The sequence below is a fragment of the Pygocentrus nattereri genome, chromosome 23, assembly GCF_015220715.1.
Source record: "Pygocentrus nattereri isolate fPygNat1 chromosome 23, fPygNat1.pri, whole genome shotgun sequence".
NCBI lineage: Eukaryota > Metazoa > Chordata > Actinopteri > Characiformes > Serrasalmidae > Pygocentrus > Pygocentrus nattereri.
In genome coordinates this window covers 27,443,696-27,466,469 of record NC_051233.1, presented here as the reverse complement: position 1 = coordinate 27,466,469, position 22,774 = coordinate 27,443,696, and the positions used below count along the sequence as shown (strand labels likewise).

Genomic DNA, 22,774 nt, shown 5'->3' with positions numbered 1-22,774 from the left:
AATCTGGACTTCAAGTGATTAAATACTGATTCTGAACGGGGATGCTGAAAAACATCTTCACAGTAGGCTACAAAATATGCAGTTTCACTTTCGTATTTTTATGCCAAGAACTAATAAGAATTAAACCAGACCTTTTCGTCTTATGATTTTTTTTTTAAATATGTAAATATATTCCTATGTCAAATCCTATTAGTCCCCTCGGTATATTCATAATTCAGTATTAAATATAATATGGTCAGTTTGCAGCCAGTATATTGGGGGCAGTTGTGGACTGGAGGTCAGGGACCTGGCCCTGTGACCGCAAGGTTCCTGGTTCGAGCCCCAGCGCTGACAGTGCATGACTGAGATGTCCTTGAGCAAGACACCTAACTCCCAACGGCTCCCTGTGCAGTGTGTGTGTGTGTGTGTGTGTGTGTGTGTGTGTGTGTGTGTGTGTGTGTGTCTTCACAGATGGGTTAAATGCGGAGGTGAAATTTCCCCACTGTGGGACTAATAAGTATCACTCATATTGGACAGTACTGAGGCACCGTTTCAACCCAGCGAGCCCTTGATGTCGCATGACTGGTCCAACAGAATTACACACAGAGTTACACCTGGCCTCAACTTCAGCCAAACCAAAGACACTCTGCTTGACTCTGAACTCAGAGTAACTCCGCTTGCATCTCAAGTACTGAATTTCTTTTAGAAATTTTAGAAATTTGGTGGAATTTCCCTTTACGTCCCAGCGCGATGCGCCTTTAATGGGCGGGGCTCCGGTTAGTCAACCGGAAGACGAGAAGGATGAAAGCTAAGTGGCTAACTGCATCTTAGCAAACAGAAGCTAACGGCTCTAAATGACTTTAATACCGAGGCTCGTAGGGAAAACACGACCTGCCTGTGGCTACTGGGCAAAAATGGGCTTCAGGCCAACTTAGTACATCTGCGCTTTTCTCTGTTCCGGTGAAACGCGCTGCGTTCCCGTCCGTTAACCGGCTGGCTGACCGAGTCCTGTGAGCGGAGTTAGCGCCGAGGAGGAAGAGGGGCAGAAACAAGTCACTGAGGCAGAAATCAGAGTCTCGGCGCCTCTAGAGGACGGAACGGTGACATATGTCGTCTTTGGGGGGAGACTGTGTGTAATTCGGCTCCAGGCGCGTCGTTTCGAGTTTTAAGAGGCAGCTCGGTGAACCGTTAGAAGGCCGTGATGTCCGGCGACCAAGCCTCGCCCGGCGGCAGCGGCGGCTCCGCTCTGGTGGCCGAGCTCTCGCTGTCGTTCCGGGAGGAGCTGACGGCGAGCATTCAGAGCGCGCTCGGCGTGGCCGTGGAAATCGCGGTGGTCGAGGTGTCCAAACTGGTCGGCCACGCGCTGAGGGACGTGCGCGACCAGATGCACGAGACCCTCCGGGACAATAAGGTGCTCGAGTCCCGTCTGCGCGCCGCCGAGACCGAGCTGCGCGCCGTGCGCGAGCGCCTGGCGGAGGCGCAGCGTCAAGCCCAGGTGATGATCGCCGTCGATGCGAGTCTCTCCGCCGGTAGTCGGCTTCAGCCGGTTCACGACCAGGCAAGTGCGCCTGCCGACGTGGATCTGAGTCCCGAGCGGATGGCCGAGTGCTTGGCAGACGTTAAACGAAAATATGAAGTGGGTGCGTCCCGTGAAGCGAACGGATATGAGGGGAGCTCTTTCTGCGAGATCCGAGAGGACGGACGCGTCTGCACGCAGGACCTGAAGCCAGATTTACTGACCAAGGAGGAGTCCAGCGCACATCTGGAGTCCAGCGCACACCAGGAGGCTAAAAGTGAGTTGGCAGGTGAGCCTTTTTACCTGAACCGGTGATATAATAACGGTCAGTAGGCTCGACACAGCCTGGATTACGACCCTGGGTGTTGGTAAAGAGCAGGTTCACAGTCCTGAGCCTGAGTCCTCCTCACACAAACCTCACACAAAACAGAGCAGCATAAACACTGATCTACAGAATCCAGACACACTGAGAGCCGTCGCTGATTTTCTGGATTTATCTTGACGAAACAAGAGAAGTAACTCACTATTTCCAGATAACAGTTGTGTTATCTCCAGACAACGAGATAAGTAACTTGTTTAGATTATGAGAACTTGTTATTTCAAGATAGTTATCTTGAGATAGCGAGAGAAGTTAACAAGAAGTTAATATTAACTTGTTATCTAAAGATAACAACTTTGTTATCTCGAGAGAACAAGATAATTACATTTACAGCATTTAGCAGACTTAAAAGAAGCGCTTTGTCTGTCTAGAGAAAGTATCTTTGCTAGTTACCAGTAGGTTAGAGAGAAAGCCAGTCCTGAGTTCAGATACTGCTAGAAACAAAAACTAATTAACTCGTTATCTCAAAATAACAAAAAATAGTCACATAATATAATAATAGTAGTAATAATAATAATGGTAATATCTCATGGCCTCTCTGGTCTTTCGTACTGATCCTCTGTTCTGCACAAAGAGTAGTGTAGAATAAAGGCTCCCAAGTCGTGTAGCCATCTAAACGTTGGGCCTGTTATTGACCTGGACAGGGTGAATTGGCGATGACCAGCCGGAACTGGTAAAGACTAAATTGGAGGAAAAAAGACTGAGTGGTTGGATTGGGGCGGGAGTCTTAAACTGCTGATCTGTTTCTGTCAGGAGTGTCATTGATTAACCACGAGTTCAGTCCCTCGTCAATCAGAACTTCAAGAGAACATTCTAGCCTTGCTCTCTCTGGATGTGTCAGATGGTCATGTGGCCATTCCTCTCCCGCCGCTCAGCGTGATGTTGGCCAGAGTGCGTGTCTGTTAGCTGGCATAACAGAACGGGCAGCGTTCTCCTCCAGGCGCCTTTAGCTGTCCAGTGAAGGATGTGGTGGCGCTTCCATTCGCCCAGCTTGGTGGCATCGTGATGCGGCAGACCTAACTGGCAGGTGTAATTAGCAAAGACTACACTGGGGAAAACTGTGTAGTAAGTAAGGTGCTCCAGGACCAGAGCGGGAAGTGCTGCTGTCGGGTTAAATGCAGAACGTGAACTTAAACAGCTCCCATTGTGTTTACACAGGCACAAAAGATGACCATCGCAGCATGCAAGAAAACTCCCATTTTGAGCAGACATGTGTGAGACTAGCCAGTGATCCTGCAGCATCAGCTCTGATGGAGGAGACTGCGATGCTCGACGCTGGCACTGCAGTGTCTGAGGTCCCGGTGAAGGTGGAGAAGACTGAGCAGTGCAATGGCCCCGACTCTGCTGAGCAAGAGAGCTTTGGCTCAGACTGCCTCTCACTGGCCCAGTCAAGATTACTTGACGACTGGAGGCCTGAGCAGCTGCAGCTTCAGGCGAACTCATTCACTTCCTCTGTCAGCAACACTCTGGGTAAGTGTGGCGCAACATGCGTCTTACCAAGAACATTTTCCTGTCTCAGGTTATGTTACACGAAACCATGTCTAATCCAAATGATGGGAAACTCGTGACTTGTCTGCTTGTTTAGGTGATAGTTTCAGTTCTATGGGTTATAGGACTGCAAACAAACTAATCTTTTGATATTCGGTTATTTGTGTGAATGAATCCTCTGATGATCAGTTATTAGGCATAAAGGTGGCCTGTAAATCTGACCAAGTGTAACAATAAAAGGTTTGACAGTCGAAGCTACTGCTTAATTTTGAGCTCCAGTAGTTTACAGTGACTTACTGTAGTACTTACATTTAGTAATAAGCAATTGCTAGAAAGCAGTGAGGTAGTAAATATGCAGATTAACATGTTTGCTCTCTAGGCTGCAGTTTCATTAACCCATGTTTAATGTTTTTGCTATTTTTGCTCATTTACTAGACAAATGATGTGTGAATGTTTTTAGAGAGAGCAGATCGTCTTTATTTTACTTGATAATTGTTTACAAAATGAGTCGTAGTTGAAGTTAACCAGTACATGGTGAGCTAGCCAGCGAATGTAATGCTGTGAGGGGACCTTCTGCCAAACATTCAATAGTTTTTGAAGTAGCTGCTAAATACTTGTTAGTATTGTAATTTTTGGATTTTATTTATTTATTTTTTCCCCCCTGATTTTTGTAACAGTAACTCTGGTTCGTGCTGGTGAATCCCTTACAGTATGAACTGCGCGTCCTCTGGGAGCAGGGAAAGCTACCATTTACTGACCATTCTGCTGATTTAGAAGCAACACCAGGATCTTTTTCTTTTTCAGTGGTTGAAAATATTGTTGAATCGATAAGATAAGCATAAGCTATTCTTTATTTATATTTATTTTTTATATTTATATTCTTCCTTTTTACATTTTTGCCATAATTATTATTTATCTTTCTCAATTGTCTCACGTTGGTACAGCACTATATCTGTATTGCTGCCCATTTCAGGTAAAGTCCTTAAATCAATCTAGGTTAGATGAAAATATGAACAATAAAATCAACAGCTTTTGGCAGTTGACAGTATTTCTTGATTGTTTTAATACCTAATAATTGTTTCAGGACCAGTGGGTTATATTCATGGCATTTTTTGTTTTGCCGTTGTGTGGTGTTTACCAAAACCTCAGATTCCTCGGCCTTTGCTCATTTTCCGTGAAGATCATATAAAATAACAGTGTATTCAGTGAATTCAGTGACCTCACACCGTACACCCCCCCCCTACACACACACACACACACATAGTGGGGGTGCGAACCCATGGGGAATAAAAGTGTGGAGGTGCTGTGTCCTTCACTCTGTTCTCCTACATGGCCTGCTGTGTGAGTGTGAGTGTGTGTGTGTGTGTGTCTGCATTGTACTAATAAGGACCAATAAGGATATATATATATGCGTGTGTGTGTGTGAGGGTGGAGAACATGGACGGGCTGCTGACTGACTACAGTTGCCAAAGGAAAACACTACACTGGCCACTTGGGACATTTTAAACATGGTATTTTTACATACATTTTTATGGCTGATTTAAAATGGTTGATATAGTTGATTTAAAAAACAATGTGGTGTGTCAGTGAGAAATGGTAATCATTCAGTAAATTTGTATGTGCTTAATGTGTCTCGTTCTCCATCAGCTGATCCCTCCATCTTCCCAGGAGAGATCCCAGATCTAGACTTCCTCACTTCTGCTGCTCCCAGCCAGTCAGACCCGTTCCCCGCCCCACCACATTCGCACAGAGACGCCTCTTCCCTCTCCAGTCAGGCTCCTCATCAGCTCTACCCTGCTCACGGCTCAGCCCCCTCGCATGTCTGTAAGGTCTGCGGTCAGTCTTTCAGTCGGCAGGAGGATCTGCGCCGGCACCGCGGCCTCATGCACCCGAAACAGACCGGCCATCACCACAGGGGGCCCAAGCGCAGCCTGTTCCCCCCGGGACGGAGCCCCTACCACTGCTCACAGTGCGGCAGAGACTTCAACCGCATGGAGCACCTGAAGATTCACCAGAGGATCCACACTGGCGAGCGGCCATATGTGTGCACCGTCTGCAGCGCCCGCTTCCGCCACTCATGGGCACTAAAGCGTCACTTCCGCATCCACACAGGGGAGATGCCGTACCAGTGTGGGCAGTGCGGGAAAACCTTCCGCAACTGTGGGGGGCTGAAGTTTCATCAGAGGTCACATGCCAGGGGACAGATGTGAATGTTTAGGGATTGTGTAAAGGCAGAAAAACACCAGTTACAGCCTCGCCTCTAATTTCTGAAACTATTTGTGTGTCAAAAGTTTGTATCAAGAAATACAGTCAGTTTTTCCTCAAATCTGCTGTAATAATCTTACATACAGTTGAAGATTTAGTTTAGTATTTTCCTTGTAAGACACATTACTGTCAGGAAGGCAGTCACATGGCTGGCCATTTGTGTATTATATAGCATATACAGTCATATGCAAAAGTTTGTGCACCCCTGGTCAGACATGTAGATTTTCTCAGTGAAAATAAGTAAGTATCCTCTACAGAGAACATGTCTGCACATTTTAATGCACAATTACTGTTTATTCACTGAATATAACATGGGGGGGGGGGGATAAGATGGAACATGTGCCCTGTGCAAAAGTAAAGGCACATTTCATATGTTATGCTTATCCAATATGTTAAAATCAGCAATTAAATAGAAATTGTGCACTAAAAATACCACATTAAAGCTGTTCCCTGTAGATGCGTTTGTGTGTTTTACTTATTTTCACTTGAAAATCGGCAAAATGTTAAAAACTTAACAGGCATACATTTGCATACAACTGTATATGAACAGGGCAAGACACAGTTTCATACTGAAAAGTATTCAAGCTTTCTTTTTACTTTATTTCTAGTTAAGTCATGTCTGGGGGAGGACTGCTGGACAAAAGGACCCTGACTTCTTTTCCCTCCCAGTGACGGCACTCTCAGGGCTCAGTGGTACTGTTGCTAATTCAGATGTATGCAAGTGCCTGGTAACAAGAATTTGACTCTGAACATGTTGACCTCCAGTGTTTATTAATGTCTTATACCAGATCTTAATACAAATGTTTGAACTGAACTGGCTCCAGTGTGTTGGTCTCAGCACATACCAAACATTGAGTTTCATTTGGAACGAATTCAAAAGGTGCTCCGGCTGCCCTCTAGTGGGATTGATCTCATACTGCAGTTTAAGGTTAGCTTGAGAAGTTTGTCAAGCCAGATGTGGATTTCTGCAGTTTTTTTTTTTCTTTTCTCAGATCAGGAAGATCTTTAATGCAGGGCTGCCCATATCTGGTCCTGGAGAGCTTTGGCCTGGATTAGAGCTGTAAATTAAGTAGCCTTCTCTAAGGATGATTACTAAGAAGTGTATTATGAGGAAGTGTCTTGTTAATTTGACTTTATACTAAGTGTAATTTGATTTTGGATTTTCTGAATGGAGTTAATCTGATGCCGTTATTGTTAATAGTAATTTTGAATCCTCGTGTCGATTTGTGCATTACAAGCTCATCTGCACTACTTATTTTGGAAATCCGGAGGATTTCGATTTTTCCTTTTACTATCTTTGTAAGTTTAAAGCACAACATGTCAAAATCATCTACACATCATGCAGCTTTTAAGTTTCCAGATGTTCAAAATTACATCATTTCTGCTCTACTTGATTTGTCAGTCTAAGGCTTTAGAGACCAATACATAGTTTGTGAATCACTTTACAGAGAAGAAACACATCGTGGGCGTTTATTGGAATATTTTGGAGTGAATTCAAAACCAGTTTGCAGTGATGTTTTTGGAATTCTTTCCAGCCAGACTCACTACAATCTGTAGTGTTGCCAAAGGGTCATCAGAGCTAAAATCACCTCAGAAATTTCCCTCATTTCAGATGTTCTTTCATGGTGAATTCAAAATTCCCATTAAAAGCGGTTGATTTGAAACTTTTTTGGGGGCAAACCGAAGGCCCTCGTGCTGAGAGGTGCAGCTCCTCATGTTTGGAATCTCTGCCTGGCTGCTCTTGGTTTGGAGCAGGTCAGTAACCAGTACTTGCCTACATCCTTTCTACACTCCTTTGTGCTCTCTAGGCAGATAAAACAGTATCTGTGCTGGCAGTTCACACAAGCAACATACTTGCACCCCCCCTCGTGCATCATCAGACTGTGACACTTGGGGCAGGCACGGAACAGCGGGCAGCCCATTACTCTGCTCGAGGGGTCTGTGACCTCAGCGCAGGTGAGCAACACCGAGACAAGCTGGCAGGAGCTGTTGGTGCAGGTGGGGGTGCTCTTGTCTGGGTTGTTCGAGCATGGGTACAGACATTGTTCACAGAGGGGCTGGCCCACTGGACACTGCAGACACTGCAGCAGTGGCATGCGAATTCCTGCTGTATCCAGTACAGGCTTCAATGGATATGCACAGTCTGGACACTGTAAAGGAGATGGACACTGGTTAGGGAGAAGGCTAAAATGTGCAGAACAGGGGAGCTCTAGAAAGAGAGTTTTGAACCAGTAATTTTTCATATGAATCTTTATATTCATCTCTATATTAAGGACATAACAATACACAAAATGTAAAATTTGATTCAGTGTGGTGTCTTGAGACAATATAATAAGGAGTGCATGAATATCTCAATGTTATTTTTAATATGGTAACGCTTACGCCATGTACGCTGCATACATGCTTGTGCACTAGGAGCGTAACAATGCACATATTTTCAGGTTCAATACTGTTTTCAGTGGTGAGGTGAAGATTCGATTAGATTTCAATATTTGATGTGTTAATGTCTTGACTCTATTCACTAGTAGGGGGTGGGAATCTCTTGGCACTTCGTGATTCGATTCGATTACGATTCACAGAGCCACGGTGCGATTATAAAACGATTATCGATGCGTCTTTTTTCTGTACAGGATTTCTTTTTTCTCACTGTGTGACGACTTGGCACTTTGTAGTATGTGTAATGATCCATCATGAATTTACTTCCAATATCTTTTATTAATAAACCCATTGGAAGTAGTGTGGTTAGTGAACTGGAAGACTCTCATGCTCATGTTTGGAGCTCATTAAACGCTTCTGCCACTCATCTGTGATAAAATGCACTGTTAGGGTGAAATAAGATCCTGTGATAATGGACGTCCTCGCAGCATGTTACAGCCGTCCTGCCCGTTTTCTTTAGTGATTTTATAACTCCGGATTTAGTCGTGATGGAGAGAGTCGGGGGTCACTGTGTCAGTAAAATATCTGTGAGACGGGACGCGAGCAGCACAGTGCGAAAGCCCCGTTTCTCAACGAGACTGCAGGTCACTTAGCAACACGGTCTCTCCTGGCTAGTAGAGAGAGATTTAGCTCAGACGAACATTTGGAGACTTATTTGCATTTATAAGCAGCGCATTTGGTTTCCTGGAATGTTAAATCTACAGTGAGAGACTGTCAAACACTAAAAGTTGTGAAGCTGAAGTCGCTTCTCTTTCGTATTTTCCCATTCCGCCTTAAATGGTGCTGCATTTAACGCTACATTTGGTGCCTCCAGCCTCGTAAAACAGCCAAACGATGAGAGACATTTTACAACAAGCTGCTCTACTTCTGAGGAAGTTTCCTGGCGGAGACGGGAGGAAAGCGGCTATAGCTGAGCTGAAGCAGAGCAAGGTAAGTCTGTGTTTCCGTTCATCATCTTTAGCTTATACTAGGACATTCGCACACACTGAGACATAGTGGGCATTAAATGATCTGGTTCCCAAGGTGGTTTGACTTTTGTTGAAAGGACAAAATGGCTTTTCTGAACATTGTGACTCCTGACCTAACCTGGCTTTTAATGCAGAGGTACCAGTCGGACAGACTGTCCGGGCGTTGCATTTACCCACTTCCAACTTCCTTTGCGTTCCGTCAATTTCCGTCGTTACGGTATAAATTAAAATTCTGAAAATCGATTTTTGACGTTTGTGAATCGATTCAGAATCGTCCGCATCGCGATGCATCTAAGAATCGATTTTTCCCGCACCCGCAACTCTAGGTTTAGCTCCAAATAAATAAAAGATAGGATTTTTCCAAAGCCTGCCGGGCCATCCTCCTCCAAAAATCACATCTTTTAGATTTAGAATTGATTTATTAAAAGTAATTTTGTGTGTGTACAAGCATAACCTCAGCCTTTACTAATGGGATGCACCTAGGGGCCTAGGTTTGATCCACTGACTGTGGTTTCCACAAAGGACAGTGAATAAAGAGATGCTTGGAAAATCAAAGGGTTGATACAGTTGCAGATATTTTTCAATGCCTATTGACACGGAGTGTGTTTACATGCACTTAATAATCTGATCATAATCAGATTATTCAAATGGTCATTAAACAGCATAATCCACTTTCTTAGATTTAAGTGAGTAATATTAAGAAATCCGATAAAGAGCTGGATTTTAGCTCAGTAATCAATTTCCCAGTGCATGTGTACTCTTACTTGGATTTCTTTCACATTTCTTAGATTTAAATATGCTTAATCTTTTAGATGATGTTTTTATTTTCAGGTAAAGTGGCGCAATATTTTTAAAGAGCCACTGCATGAAGAGTTTTTCTGCATGTTTGTCACATCATCTTTTGTGACTTTATTGGCCGGTTGGAATGCAAATATCCGATTACTGCCTTACTCATGTAGTCCTGGAGTTTCCCATTATCTGATTACTCAAGAGCACGTAAACGTGTTGACCGAATTACTGATAAAATCTGATTTTCTACAGTAATCACATTATGAAGTGCAGGTAAACGCACTCATTGTTACAGCCTTGGCTTACGTCTGACAGTAGGCTCCTGCTAAACAGGCACATGCATTTGCACATTGACTGTGAAAGCTGCAGTGATCAGTTCTCCAGAACAGGGAAGACTCACCTTTAGTAACGTGATAGTTTCCTGGATGGGAGGATAAGTCACAATAACTGATGATGATTTACCTGAAAGAAATGGAGGTGTTCAGATGTTACTATTACATATTAATAAATTATTAAGTATTATGCAGTCAGAATACGGTCACTGCTACATCAACATTTACATGGTATTTAAAGGACTGACTCCCTAGACTCTGATGTGACTGCTACAGCAGGACTTGAGAATCCTGGAGACCCATTTCACATTTTCCCTTCCTATGTAACACACCTGCTTTAACTTATATAGGCTTTGATAAAATATCATGAATCAGGTGCACTCTCAGAAAAAAGGTACTGAACCGTCACTGGGGTGGTACCCTAGGGGGTAGATCTTCAGTACCTTTAGTTAGGGAGAACAGCTGCACCATAATCTACTGCAGCTATATTTTTTAAGTTGTATTGACTCCACACACCCACGTTTGTCCCCAAGCCTTCGGTTTTATTGTTTTGGTTTAAGGAAATAGGTTATGACAAGGTGCAAATATGTATTTTTCTCCTGGATAAGACACAGTTACACAGTTGGAGCTCAAAACCATTGCTCTACTTCTGAGGGTACATTTACGTTGTTGGTACCTTGACGAATGAAAAATGTACCTCTACAGAACCTTTGTTCCAAACGGTGTGTGTTAGAACAGTGTAAACTCTGAGCTGTGAAGCCAAATAGTTTAAGTAGGAGTTCTTAAACTGCAGGGTTAGGCAATAAGTGGCGTATTAAACTGCAAGCGAAAGTGAAACCTGTTTTGATGAAGAACTATTTCAATAGAGATCAATTCTTTTCAAGAAGGTTTTTTGGATCCGTTTTAAGAACTATGTCTTAAACTATTTTATATTCTATATTCTTTCTTAATCTGTTCAGTTCATGAACTCATTTGGTAGCAACACGTTAGATCCGTAAGAAGGTTTACACGACTAACAGAAAGTACCTGTTCCCATTCCTGTTTCCTCTGTGTTGTTCTTTTTACCTCTTGATTTACCCACTCTGCTCTGGCAGGTCCTCTTTGCTCTGCCGCCGCCGTCCACAGCAGTGTTCTCAATACTGGCTGTCTTCTTCGTGGTAGCTCGCCGAGGCATCCGGGCACACAAGGAAGAGCTGTTTACGAGTGAATATCACAGCTGACCTGGCTGCAGGGAGCTACTGAACTGTAGGAATGTGACTGCACCACAGAGGTTTTAGTCTCTAAGGAAAAACCCTGGGCAGCTGGAAAGTCCCAAGCTTACGCTGACTGGTAAGTGTTCTAAAACTATCTGAAATGTACTAATAATTCAATTTAACATTCATTTCATTTCATTTCAGGATGCTGCGGTATGTTGACTTGTATATTTATATGTTTTTGATAAAGAAGTACATGCTCTGGCTTGCATAAAGTCCAGACCAGTCAAACAGGTTCATATGCAAATATTGAGAAAGAACAAAGACATGTGTCTGTGTGTGTCTGTGTGTGTGTGTCTGTGTGTGTGTGTGTGTGTGTGTGTGTGTGTGTGTGTGTGTGTGTGTGTGTGTGTCAGAAACAAACAGAACTTATCTCTGTACAAAAAAACCTTTAATGCACACAAACAAGAAAACATTTTGAAAACCGGTTTAATAAGTCTTAAGTTAAATCTATCAATTCTAAGCAACCATACATTAATCACTTTAAAAAAAGACATCAGAAATACAAAGATTAAAAAGATCAGGTAACAAACGACAAGCCTATGTTTGTTGCAGCATATGCAATAGCCACTTTTTGATAGGCACCCGAAGCTAGATAATCACCCCGAGATACTATACTTATAACCCCCAGTGTCCCCAGCACAAATGCCTCTGTGTCCTGTTCTGGGCCTGGCTTCCCAAATGTAGGATCATCTTAACTCACAGAGAGAAAGTCTTGTTTACACTAGGTTCCCAAATCCAGTTCTGGAATTCCCAAGACATCTGGACCAGGTAAGCAGGTGCTGCTGGCCTTGTGGGGTCCCATAGGATGGGCTGAGGACCTCTACTATTTTATGACGATTCTTGTGCCTGCGGCACTGTTGAGGCATCAGACTCTGAGTTTCATGAATGTTGGCTAGGTAATAAGGTATCTTTCACTGCAAAGCCCATAAATGGGAAACCCTGGCATCTTTGTCAGATCTTAAAGCTAGTTTCACCAGATATCCTCCCACCCCAGAGTTAATTTACACTACTTAAGCCCATAGGCCAACAGTGTTGCATCAACTGGTCATAAAGGACAGCAAATATTACCTTTGCCTGGGACATGTATGTATGCGTGTCTGTCCATTTTTTCACAACCAGTCATTGGGCCTGTTAACATCTCACGTTCAGTTAACCGCTGTTTGTACTTGCCCAAGGTTCTAAAGGTTGTTATATGTTTAATATGTCTTCAGTCTTTTGGTCTCCCCAATGCTAACACTGTAACAGACAGAATGACCATTCTTAGCAGAGAAGTCCTTGCCAGTCAGGAGCTTCCTGTAGATGTGGAATAAGCTGATAGGTCAAGGCCAGACTGTCACTGAACAGGTGACCAATGATATCTTCGATGAGTTTCTGAGTCATCAGTGTGGTCTCTGTAAATGTCAAACAGGACTGCATTAGATTAAATTTAATCAGTTCTTTCCCCAAAAAAGTGTCTGCAGCACGTCATACAGAGTAAACTGCAAACACCAGTGGTAACACGGTCACATACAGTATGTTGGAGATAAAGAACTTAACCAGATGTGTTCACCTTGTCTTTGTGGCTGCGCTGGTGAGTCCAGAGCTCCTCAGGATCTGTGAACATCTGCTGGCAGAAAGGACACACTGACTCTGGAACTGTTTTCTGCTCTATGTGTTCTACAGAATCCGGACATTTTTCCCGCTTTGACCATCCCTCTGGTTCTAGGTGACGTTTCTGGCGTTGTGTGCGCACCATACTAATAACCGATGGCCTGACATCCCTCTCGTTCCTTGTTGCCACTCTGTCCACTTCTAATCTGGAACCAGAGGGTTTCTGGGACAGGTCATCTGGATCTGTATGATGGTTCTTTCCTGACTCTGAAGATAGGTCTGGCAAAATGTGTCTTGGGTGCTGCAAGGCTGCTAGTTCTGGGTATGCTACTCTGGAACCGGGACCCTTGGACACCTGCTGCTTTGTTCCAGTCCCCCTCTCCTCTTGATGGTTCTCACTGCTGTGTCCAGGCATCTGAGAGGTGTTCTGCCCTGCCATGCCCCTCTCCGACTCTCCAGAGCCAGGCCTTGTCAAGCCCGAGCTCCAGATCTCCAATGGAGGTACGGACAGCTGCTGAATGCAATGGTAGAGTGAAGGGTAGTCAACATACTTAAACTTGGGCACCTTTTCCTTGGGGCTGCTGGGCTGGCAGGATGGTACTCTTCCCAGAGGGCATGAGGCCAGCCAGCCCTCCAGGGGTGGCACAGATAGTTGCTTGATGCACTGGTGCAGCGAGGGGAAGTCCACATATTTGAAGCGAGGCACCTTGCGCGGCACATCCGAGATATCTTCCTTACGGACATGCGTGGACGTCACCGGGTCACCTGGTTCCCTCCGTACCTGCCTGACCTCGTGGTCAGGTTTCAGTTGGATAGCCGAGGTTGGGAGTTTGGGCTCACCACCCCCACCTGGAGGGAGGCGCCCTCTGTCATCCATTTGTAGAACTGCAGAGTGATGCTTCTGTCTCCTATCAGCCACAAAAACAACAAAAGGACTGTAGATACACTTTGATCATCAACATTTCTTGGGTAACTTACATGTATTTCATTTCTCTCAGTTAATTTGAAATAATGAAACATGTTTCAAATGTACTGTGCGCTGCAAACATACAGTCCTACTTTATTTTCAGCAAAAGTTTTTTGTTTGTTGTTCTATTTAACAGGTAACTTTTACAGACACTTAAATTTTAAGATAAGTCAAAATAAACATCTCTAGTTGAAGCTACTGTAGTGTACCCTGTCACATATTTTACCAGAACAAAAAAAATGGTTTTGGAAAGTGGGTTGGGGCGAGAGAAAACCTGCTCACAGGCAGGATTTGGCCTGCAGGCTGCTATTTGATGATCCCTGCTCTACAACTATCAGAGCCGCTTGCTCCATTTAAGCCATACAGCTCTGCCTTCTTTTTTTCAAACTTGTGTGAACCAGCCTGCGCACAACAAGCCGACTGTCGTGCTGATGTCAAGACAAATGGGATCTGAGAAGAGAAAAGGGGGCTACAGAAACTTCCGGTGTCTGGGAAGGCGAGGGTAAAGAGGAGTATCGAATGACAATTCACTGTTCACTGCCCCCAAAACTCCTTTTACAGTGTATTTAGAGAGAGGGGGCCTCCGAGGGTTGGGCTTTGGGCTTTGAGAGCGTGGGTGGCTGGGTGGGTTCGGTCTCCCTAGGGCCAGACTGGCAGCATAATAACACCACTGAGGGAGGGAGAGAGTCTGTGTGTCTGTGTGTGTGTGTGTGTGTGTGTGTGTGTGTGTGTGTGTGTGTGTGTGTGTGTGTGTGTGTGCGTGCATGTGTGTCCTGGGTATAAATAGCTCTGCAGGTATGAAGTGAAGAAGAAAAGTAGGTCAGCCTCAGACTGATCGCCTTCGCCAGGGGGCCCAAAACAAAATATCTGTCACACACACACACAATCTCCTCTTCTGAGCACACTGGCTAAAGCCAGAACCAAGAACACCCGATACTCCTCCACAAAAGCCTGGGAGCGGCCTGGCGAGTACGCTGTGATCAAACGTGTCAGATACCTGCAAAACACGCTCCCCTTTCTTTGCGGGTACAGAAAGTAGCCAGAGTGAAGCTTTCCCAGCACTTAAAAATGATACGGTGCTTTTCTGTCCCAAGTTTTGATTTCAGCTCAACTAGACTTCTCCAAGTTTAACCACTAACTTGTAGTAATTAGGTCTAGAGTCCGTACAGCGGCCTCAAAAATATCTGAAGACTTCAACCACTGGTAAACTTCAATAAAGTTCTTTCGGTTACTTCACGAATAGGTTAAAAAGGCTCACTGCTCAAATGGAAAAAATGTACTGTTCAGCCTCAGCCCATTTTGAGTCAACATTCACACTTTCATAAGAGGTGTTTGTGGCTGAACTGCTTTTCAAACAAGGGCTGCCAATACAGTGTGGCTCATTTACATATATCCTTCTAAAAGGCAGTTAGAAAGCAGCCCGTTTCATCACAAGGAATAACGAGAGGGTCGGCAGGTCGTAAGTTGACCTCAAGGGGAAGAGAAGTCTCAGATATGGGCCTGTTAACAAAATGCTATTGCAGAGAAACTCTTTCAGCACAGCTGATGGTGGACTGTGGCCATTCTGCTCTAAGACTACTCAGGCTGTTTCGTTGGGGAGCTTGTGCTCCCTGAACGTACTGAAAGAAGCATTCAGATGGATTCCGACTGCAAACCTGTAGCAGTCTGTAAAGAAGCTGATCACACAGTATCGCCACGCGACCTCTGACTAAACACTATGCCAAAAAGAAAACTGGAGTCCTGTTTAAAATGTGACATTGGCATTTTCCCGACACACTGAGCTTAAGATCAATCTTAAGCATGAAGCAAACGTCCATTTAGTCTGAACAGATGGGGCCACTGACAGAGGGAAGGTGGCTGTTCTTACTCCGTAAACCAAGTGGAAGCTTTCCTAAAACCTAAGCACATGACGACCCCCCACCCAAACCCCCCTGAAGCTGATCAGAGCTCAGGTTCTGGGTTTGTGCAGTTGAGACGAGCGCCTGGTTTTGAGTGACACAAACGTGACGTGACTAGCAGTTTGAACCGTTTCCTGTTCGTAGTGGGCTGTGGTGCCGCTGAGGCGAAAAACGAGGTCACCTGACATCTTTTACTGGCACACTGTGGTTTGCCGGAGGAGGAGGAGTGAGATGGTGGGTGAGGGGGGCGCTGTGGTAGCCGCTCAAACTGTTGCTTGCTGTGCTGCTAACTTAACGGGCGCGTTAAATGGCAGCAAAAGCGCGAGGATGACGTCAGTTCGCCTGCTTCTTGTTCGAATGGTGGCGGCCGCGCCATTTAAGGTGGAACGGAAAATTCGCAGAAGACGCTAACTTGGTTCTGTTTTTCCCCCTTTACTCGCACAAACCCCGCCACATCGCTGTGGCGCACAGAGAGAAGAAAAAACACGAGAACTGGATCCGCGCCTGGGCGCGAGGAGGGGGGAGGGAGGAGGGAAGGGAGGGGGGGTGGAGGGAGGAGCGGGGGGGGGGGCGCTGTGCTCCACATTCACACTCGCTATGTGTGTGCGCGTGAGGAATTGGGTCACGCGCGGTGGCCTACATTTCGAGGGTTTGTTGTGTTCTTCTTCTACCCCCCCCCCCCCTTCACCACCCCCCCCCCTTCCCTGCGTTTATTATTTGGGCTGGCCCCGCCTTCGCTGCCAGACCCGTGCGCGTGAAGCTCGAGCCGCCCCGGTGAACGAGACACGAGCACCGGGGTTTGCTGTTGAAGCGCTCGCGTGACCGTGGAAGAGGCCCGGTAGCGTCATCACGTGAAAAGCGACAGGAGACGAGCGCAGTGGCGATTTACACATGAATGAGTGTCAGGAAGTTTTTTAGGAACGGTGCGCAAAAAAAACACACATGCACAAATAATAATAATAATAATGATAATAATAATAATAATGACAGCTGTAACGACATATGTGAGCATTATCAATCATCACCGACATTTCTGACACCTCCCTCGTTTTGATGTACACTATTCATCTGGAGTTTTTTACCTTCGGTTATCGTGATCCCGGGAAGTCCGAGCATATGTTCAGCCCTGTCTTGGCTTTAACCGAGAAGAGTCATATCTGCACATCAGCCGGACGCCCGACTGCAGGCAGCCGAATTCATCGCTCTGGCGCCTTCAGCTCCTTGAGTTTTCAGCCTGAGAGGTTCAGAGCGAGCAGCGCTGTTTGTTCTCTCGCTGACTCGGGCTGCGTTTTCCCACCATCACTTGCTTTAATGTGTTGACTGTGGTTTGGCTTGTTGAAGCCGCTACTCGCGCTCTGACAGATCAAAGCGAAGGCCAATCGCAGATTGCTCACGTTTTGGTCTCCCACCAATGAGAACCCGCCCCCGTCCAATCAGCGGGCTCGTTTAGGGCGAGGGGCGGGGCCATCCTGCCCTACTTCTAGGCAAATTACAATTCAGCTCAGACTCGGGTTTGGCCCACTAGCAGTTGCTCACGTGAGGCTGGAGTTATGAAGAAGAAGTTAGCTTGCGTTTAAAACCATGTACTGCAGACCCGTGTGAGCAGTTAGCGGGTCCTAGGAGTAGAAACAGAAGTAGAAACTCGTTTCTGTCTGATGTGGAGTCCTTACCTGACGCTGAATCCGAGAATTAGCTTGAATGGCTAATGAGAAAGTGAAATTTGACCCCTCTCTCTCTCTCTCTCTCTCTCTCTCTGTCTGTGTCTCTGTCTCTCTCTTTGTGTCTCTCTCTGTGTCGCTGTGTCTCTCTCTCTCTCTCTCTCTCTCTCTCTCTCTCTCTCTCTCTCTCTCATTGCTGTGCTTGCCTTTTAGGAGCCTTCTGCTGGTCCTCACTTAATCTTTGACACAGATACTGATTTAAAGTCTCTCAGCTTTGGCCTAGACCTCTTTTGTCCTGGCACAAGTGAAGTCACACATAAGCAGTAATACATAATAATAAGTGTATAATGCACCCACATACTGCTGTAAATATACTTAAGTGATATGTACCAGGACTTTTCCAGAGCGTGGACATTTGATATGGCCCCACCAGAACCCCCACCCACTCACCCCAAAGTTTTTGTACTACAATTATATGCAAACGTTTGAGTGCCCCAGGTAAATGACATGTTTTGTTGATTTGCTGAGTGAAGAGTTAACACACACACACACACACACACACACACATCTGCACATCTTTACAGAGCCCTGCTGGTGACATCCATACAAATTAAAATAATGCTAATGCGTGGCTACAACTCATTAAGACATATGGATGAGAAAAAGTCATGGCCACAACCTAGTAAGGTGTCAGAATGAGATCACGCCTTACTAAGTCGTGGCCACACATTATTTTTATTTATATAGGGTGTCACCAGCAGGGCTCCGTACTTCTTAGTGCACAATTATGATATGTTAGCTGAATTTAACATGCTGGATGAAATAAAACGGTGCAAAAGTTGTGACACATTTCATTTTTGTTTTAATAGATGAAACTGCAACAAAGTTGGCAAGAAAAAATGCACATTTAAGTTTGTTCCCTGCAGAAGATGTCTGAACTTTTTTTTTTTTCATTTCAAAATGAACAAGATGTATAATTTGACCTGGAGATTTCAATCTTTTCAACGACTTTTTTTGGTAGGTTTTGGTAGCCAAATATAACGTAATGTTATATTTACAAGCTTTATTTGAAACCTACCTATATTTTTTGTGTTTCTGGATCACTTTGTACCCCCAAGACAAAACGTTTAAGTACCCCTGCTGTTATACAGTGACATTAAATGGCAAATGTAACTCTTCTGAAAGTATCTTTGTTGTCACTCGACTCATCAGATGTCCACACAGTCCACACAGAGTGCAAACTGTGTATGTGTATTTCGGATCATTTCTGACTTTAAACCAGTGATATTTACAACACATCAAGCTTCCCATTAACATGTGAGGGACCGATTCACTATAATTCTCAGAAGACACATTCTATGCTTTAGAACATGTAGGAAGTCAAAGCAGTCTACTTCACTAAAACCCATTTTATTTACACAATTGCATCAGGTGTACAGTTTGAACAGCAGCTATATTCTACAGCAACATAGCTCAGTTTTTTGTAATACAAAACAATGCCTGCTCAAGGACCTGAAGGATTAGTGAGTGTACGTCACTGCACAGGAGCACAGACAGGTGGCAGGAGATGCTGCCTGTATAGTTTCACCAGCTCCTTTGAACCCATATTGTGCCTCATCATTGTAGAGGGGATGTACAATACAGTGGTTCTTTCCTCATGATAAGAAAAAGTGACTACGTCGCAGTTCGTTTACATACATTGTCTTAAAAAAACATGGTTAGTCAATAAAAACATCTTCGGTGAACCCATCAAACAACACTGGATTTTCTTCAGCAATACAACGAGACTGTAATTTTACTGGGCAAAATGACAAAGAGTCATTTTTGGATAGTGTGCTGCATGTCCCAGCACTAAAGCAGCATTTAGAGAGCTAAAAGAAGAACCTGAATCTTTCCTTGCTTGCTTGGTCTTCTGACAAATGTATGTTATCCAGAACATAGGTGACCAAACCTAGCTCCAGCCGGAGGACTTCAGCCAGACTGTGTAATGCTAAATCTCCATAAAGAACAAAACATTTAGAAAACGAGTACGAATGAGAGAAACTCCTACTATTTTTTTTTTATTCTAAGTGATTTAAAGAACCATTTAAATATGTTTTTCAGTAGCTGTAATATTTGTATTAAATCCTTTGGGAATCATAATTATACATAATGAGTTGTGGATGCCTAACAAATAAGCACCTTTTTATTATTTTCTGTTGGTTATCTGTATTTTTTTTGCTTGTCTTTATTATTATTATCATTTTTTTTACAAAAAGAGACTTTAAACATCTACAGAGCGAATAAACCTCCATGGCAAACTGCATGTTGTATTTTGCAAGTAAACAGGATCGAATCTTTCTGTTTCCTTCGTCCTCTTGACTCTGACTTTAAACACTGACTACAGCGTTAGGTAGGGTTTAAGAGTATTTGACAGGTGTTAAATATCATATTGGCTACGTTGCAGTATAATCTCTAGCCGGTGTGTAACGTCTGTGGTGGTCATCCATGGCAGACTGCGGCTGGTTCACACTGAGAGACTTGCTCAGACACTGAAGGAGGATCTTGATGACCTTGTGAGGTGAACCCTTAACTCCTTTTTGCACATTTTTGAGGAGGATGTTGAGGATAGTAGAGGTATTGGTAAAAATACCTCTAAGGCCACCCGTCTTACCTCTCAACACTCTCTAAATTGCCCTAAATCGTTCACTGACTGCTGACAGTCTGATAGAGGCCAGTGGGGGAATGTGGGCATCACCACCTGGAGGGCAACAAAGAAACATGGAGGCACATTAGAACGGAGGGGTCAAACTATTCGTGGAGGCAGCAGGCCTGCACAGATCAGTAGTTCCACTCCTGGAGGCTTTGATAATGAGCTGTTGAGCTGAAAGGGACATTCTAGTCTAAAACTGGAGCTTACTATGTTACGCAGTATTATCAGAGCAGTGTCTTGTAGCCTTTTTAAGAGCTCAATTTGATATCATATTTTCATTAATCAACGTTCTGCCACAATACCCAGTATGTATTATGCAAATACAGCCACTGGGAATCCCTGTGGTGTCAACCAATCCTGACTGCTATCCTGATTAATAGGCAAATCAATACAGCCAAGCTAGCACTAGAATGACTCCTACTTCAGCTTACATCAATAAAACAATGACATATTTATTTAGCACAAAACAGACAATAGAGAGGAAGTTTTTACCCAGTCCTCCAGAGAAAAGAAGGCGAATGGACATAAGGTATCTAGCTGTCAAGGTAGCTATGCATTGTAATGAGGATTTTAAGATGGTTACCATAGTATTAGTGTTACAGTAAGATGATCAGTTTGAAAGGCAGGTGTTGTCTTAATTTTTGAATGTAAACTTTTGAATGTAAAACCTTTGCATGAATTGATTTGGGGATAATTCTTTGGTGTATCAGTTTGCATGGCATTTCTGAAAAAAGAGCATTGGAATCTCTATGTCTCCCTAACGAATGTTACACTTTTTAAAAGGCAGTATTTTTACTTGTATTATCATAATGCTCTTTTGCCAGTTAGACATTGGTCAGACTGATTCTGATTTATGAACTGCTATAAAGTGGCTACGCAAAAGATTAATGAGTAATTAATTAAATATCAAATACCTAAAGTTTTACTTTTAACCCATCCTCTTTTGCCGGTCCAGGAACTTCTGCTTTCTGTCTTCGGGAATTTCCTCCAGGCTGATTCCGTGGTTACTTGCCCTGCACGACATCACAGTGAGTTATGAGCATGGTGATGCAGGAGGTTGTTTGGTAACATGTTGTCCTTTATTGATAAAGAGTGAACTGATGATAACAGAAGGGGGGGGGGGGGGGGTGCACTGGTCTCTTACCCTGCTGTAAGGTCTGGGGGGATAGGCAGAGGCTTATTAAATCCGTCTTTACCGACCAACCAGAATGTCTCCTCTACTCCCTTACCCTGGACATGAGAGAGATTGTGGTCATATTATTTGTATAACAGTCTTTCTGCTGATATACCTTTGAAAATGTGTAGATGAATGTTTTGCGTGGGTCTGTATTTATGTTTTACCTTAAGTTCCGTCTTGCCCCTTGAGTCTATTTTATATCCAAGCTTTAGATCTCGGAGAATCTGGACTGTGCTGATGTTGACATGTATTCTGTAAGCTGCAGGTGAAGCAAACAAAAAAAAACAAATACAAATTTACAAAGACTCCATCGGATTAGGAACTTAATGCTTTCATACAAGCATCATATTCTTAGCCCTCTATTGCATGCAAGTCTTAGATTCATGCATTATATGGACATGATGACCAAAATCAAAAACAAACTTTCAGAAGTAATACATGCAGGGGTCATTTTGGGGTACGCTGCTTTGAGGCAACCAATGGAAAGAAATTATATATATATATATATATATATATATATATATATATATATATTTATATATGATACAATTATATACAAAACTAAATAGGATTCTCTAACTGAATATTTGGAATGAAACTAACTACATAATGTGTTGATCTATAAAAGCTATGATAAAACTTTTTGGAGTAAAAATAAATAAATAAATAAAATCAAGTCATTTTTAACTATTAAGAATTTCCTTTCATTTCCTAAACAAATCTAATGATGCTTGTTAACATGGATGCTGACTGCTACAAGACGTCATTTACTGCATGTATAATATATATTTTATAAGCTAGATTTCCAAAATAAGGAAAAACATTAGAAAGCAAAATTATTCTGAAATGAAAAACTACACAGTAACTACAATGTTCTCTGAGACAGCTGCACAAGTAACACCTCACTTGCTACAAGCAATCCTCTCCACTGTCGCACAATGTTGCTTCAAGGCTACAAACCTATTTCAGAAATTTCTGATAATATAACAATGTATACCTCAATTTTACCATCATCTCCATTACATATAAAGGCTGACAAGATTTGTAGGTTCACTGGTTGTTTTAGATGGTAAATAAAATGGTTGTATTTGTGCTGTGGACACTATTTGTCCACTAGGAGGCATCACTGTCTTTATATGTACTGCCTACAGGATCCATTCTGGCTCAGACATGTTTAGCTGGCAGAACCAACAATGGACAGTCTGTAGTCTGCATAACTGCATAACCTGCCTTTACAAACAAATACGAACAAACCCACCCTGAACCAGTCCCAGTCTACACCTGCACATATCTGTAATCATAACCACCATTCCCTGAGGGAATCAGTAATCAGAACTGACCTCTTTTACCTTGATATTTACCTTGATTATATGTAATCATCATA

General features: G+C 43.6%; 4 protein-coding genes and 1 long non-coding RNA gene across 8 annotated transcripts in view; 2 read left to right on the top strand and 3 right to left on the bottom strand.

Moving 5' to 3' along the window:
- The first annotated feature begins 774 nt into the window (after window positions 1–774).
- On the top strand, window positions 775–5,924 carry si:ch211-284e13.5 (uncharacterized protein LOC793850 homolog). Of its 2 annotated transcripts, none has more exons than XM_017700523.2 (3): window positions 775–1,772; window positions 3,033–3,344; window positions 5,010–5,924. In XM_017700523.2, the coding sequence occupies exons 1-3, from the start codon at window positions 1,181–1,183 to the stop codon at window positions 5,570–5,572; spliced, it is 1,467 nt and encodes a 488-aa protein (XP_017556012.1). In that variant the 5' UTR covers window positions 775–1,180; the 3' UTR covers window positions 5,573–5,924. The 2 variants fall into 2 exon arrangements, with proteins under 2 accessions (XP_017556012.1, XP_017556004.1); XM_017700515.2 differs by having other exon boundaries at window positions 775–1,784.
- Window positions 5,925–6,381: 457 nt separating this feature from the next.
- LOC108429036 (cullin-9) lies at window positions 6,382–11,360 on the bottom strand. 2 transcript variants are annotated; one of them, XM_017700501.2, is made up of 3 exons: window positions 11,179–11,360; window positions 10,221–10,282; window positions 6,382–7,777 (listed from the first exon to the last, which is right to left on the bottom strand). In XM_017700501.2, exons 1-3 carry the CDS (start codon window positions 11,324–11,326, stop codon window positions 7,340–7,342), a joined length of 648 nt encoding a protein of 215 aa, XP_017555990.1. In that variant the 5' UTR covers window positions 11,327–11,360; the 3' UTR covers window positions 6,382–7,339. The 2 variants fall into 2 exon arrangements, with proteins under 2 accessions (XP_017555990.1, XP_037389256.1); XM_037533359.1 differs by having other exon boundaries at window positions 11,218–11,344.
- A 20-nt stretch (window positions 11,361–11,380) lies between these two features.
- LOC119262238 lies at window positions 11,381–14,163 on the top strand. Its single transcript, XR_005129505.1, has 2 exons — window positions 11,381–11,481; window positions 13,071–14,163. It is a non-coding gene; the product is annotated as an uncharacterized LOC119262238 (long non-coding RNA).
- On the bottom strand, window positions 11,778–13,899 carry si:ch211-284e13.6. The gene is made up of 2 exons (XM_017700488.2): window positions 12,958–13,899; window positions 11,778–12,799 (listed from the first exon to the last, which is right to left on the bottom strand). Exons 1-2 carry the CDS (start codon window positions 13,873–13,875, stop codon window positions 12,788–12,790), a joined length of 930 nt encoding a protein of 309 aa, XP_017555977.1. The 5' UTR covers window positions 13,876–13,899; the 3' UTR covers window positions 11,778–12,787.
- A 4,747-nt stretch (window positions 14,164–18,910) lies between the features above and the next one.
- gucy2d (guanylate cyclase 2D, retinal) overlaps window positions 18,911–22,774 on the bottom strand; it is a 41,464-nt gene continuing 37,600 nt past the window's right edge. For both annotated transcript variants that reach the window (XM_017700467.2, XM_017700476.2), the window contains 4 exons: window positions 21,555–21,649; window positions 21,358–21,443; window positions 21,128–21,226; window positions 18,911–20,261 (listed from right to left, as the gene is read on the bottom strand). In XM_017700467.2, the coding sequence (XP_017555956.1) occupies window positions 21,142–21,226; window positions 21,358–21,443; window positions 21,555–21,649 (266 nt within the window). In that variant the 3' untranslated portion in view covers window positions 18,911–20,261; window positions 21,128–21,141. The remainder of the gene's footprint in view (window positions 20,262–21,127; window positions 21,227–21,357; window positions 21,444–21,554; window positions 21,650–22,774) is intronic.

Bases quoted from the DNA above. Each gene is read 5' to 3' on its own strand.
- si:ch211-284e13.5 (XM_017700515.2), top strand. From the start codon at position 1,181: ATGTCCGGCGACCAAGCCTCGCCCGGCGGCAGCGGCGGCTCCGCTCTG. The intron at 1,785-3,032 runs GTGAGCCTTTTT...GTGTTTACACAG, and splicing joins GGCTAAAAGTGAGTTGGCAG to GCACAAAAGATGACCATCGC. The intron at 3,345-5,009 runs GTAAGTGTGGCG...GTTCTCCATCAG, and splicing joins CTCTGTCAGCAACACTCTGG to CTGATCCCTCCATCTTCCCA.
- LOC108429036 (XM_017700501.2), bottom strand. From the start codon at position 11,326: ATGCCTCGGCGAGCTACCACGAAGAAGACAGCCAGTATTGAGAACACT. The intron at 10,283-11,178 runs GTACTTTCTGTT...CATTTCTTTCAG, and splicing joins GGAAACAGGAATGGGAACAG to GTAAATCATCATCAGTTATT. The intron at 7,778-10,220 runs GTGAGTCTTCCC...TCTCCTTTACAG, and splicing joins AAACTATCACGTTACTAAAG to TGTCCAGACTGTGCATATCC.
- si:ch211-284e13.6 (XM_017700488.2), bottom strand. From the start codon at position 13,875: ATGGATGACAGAGGGCGCCTCCCTCCAGGTGGGGGTGGTGAGCCCAAA.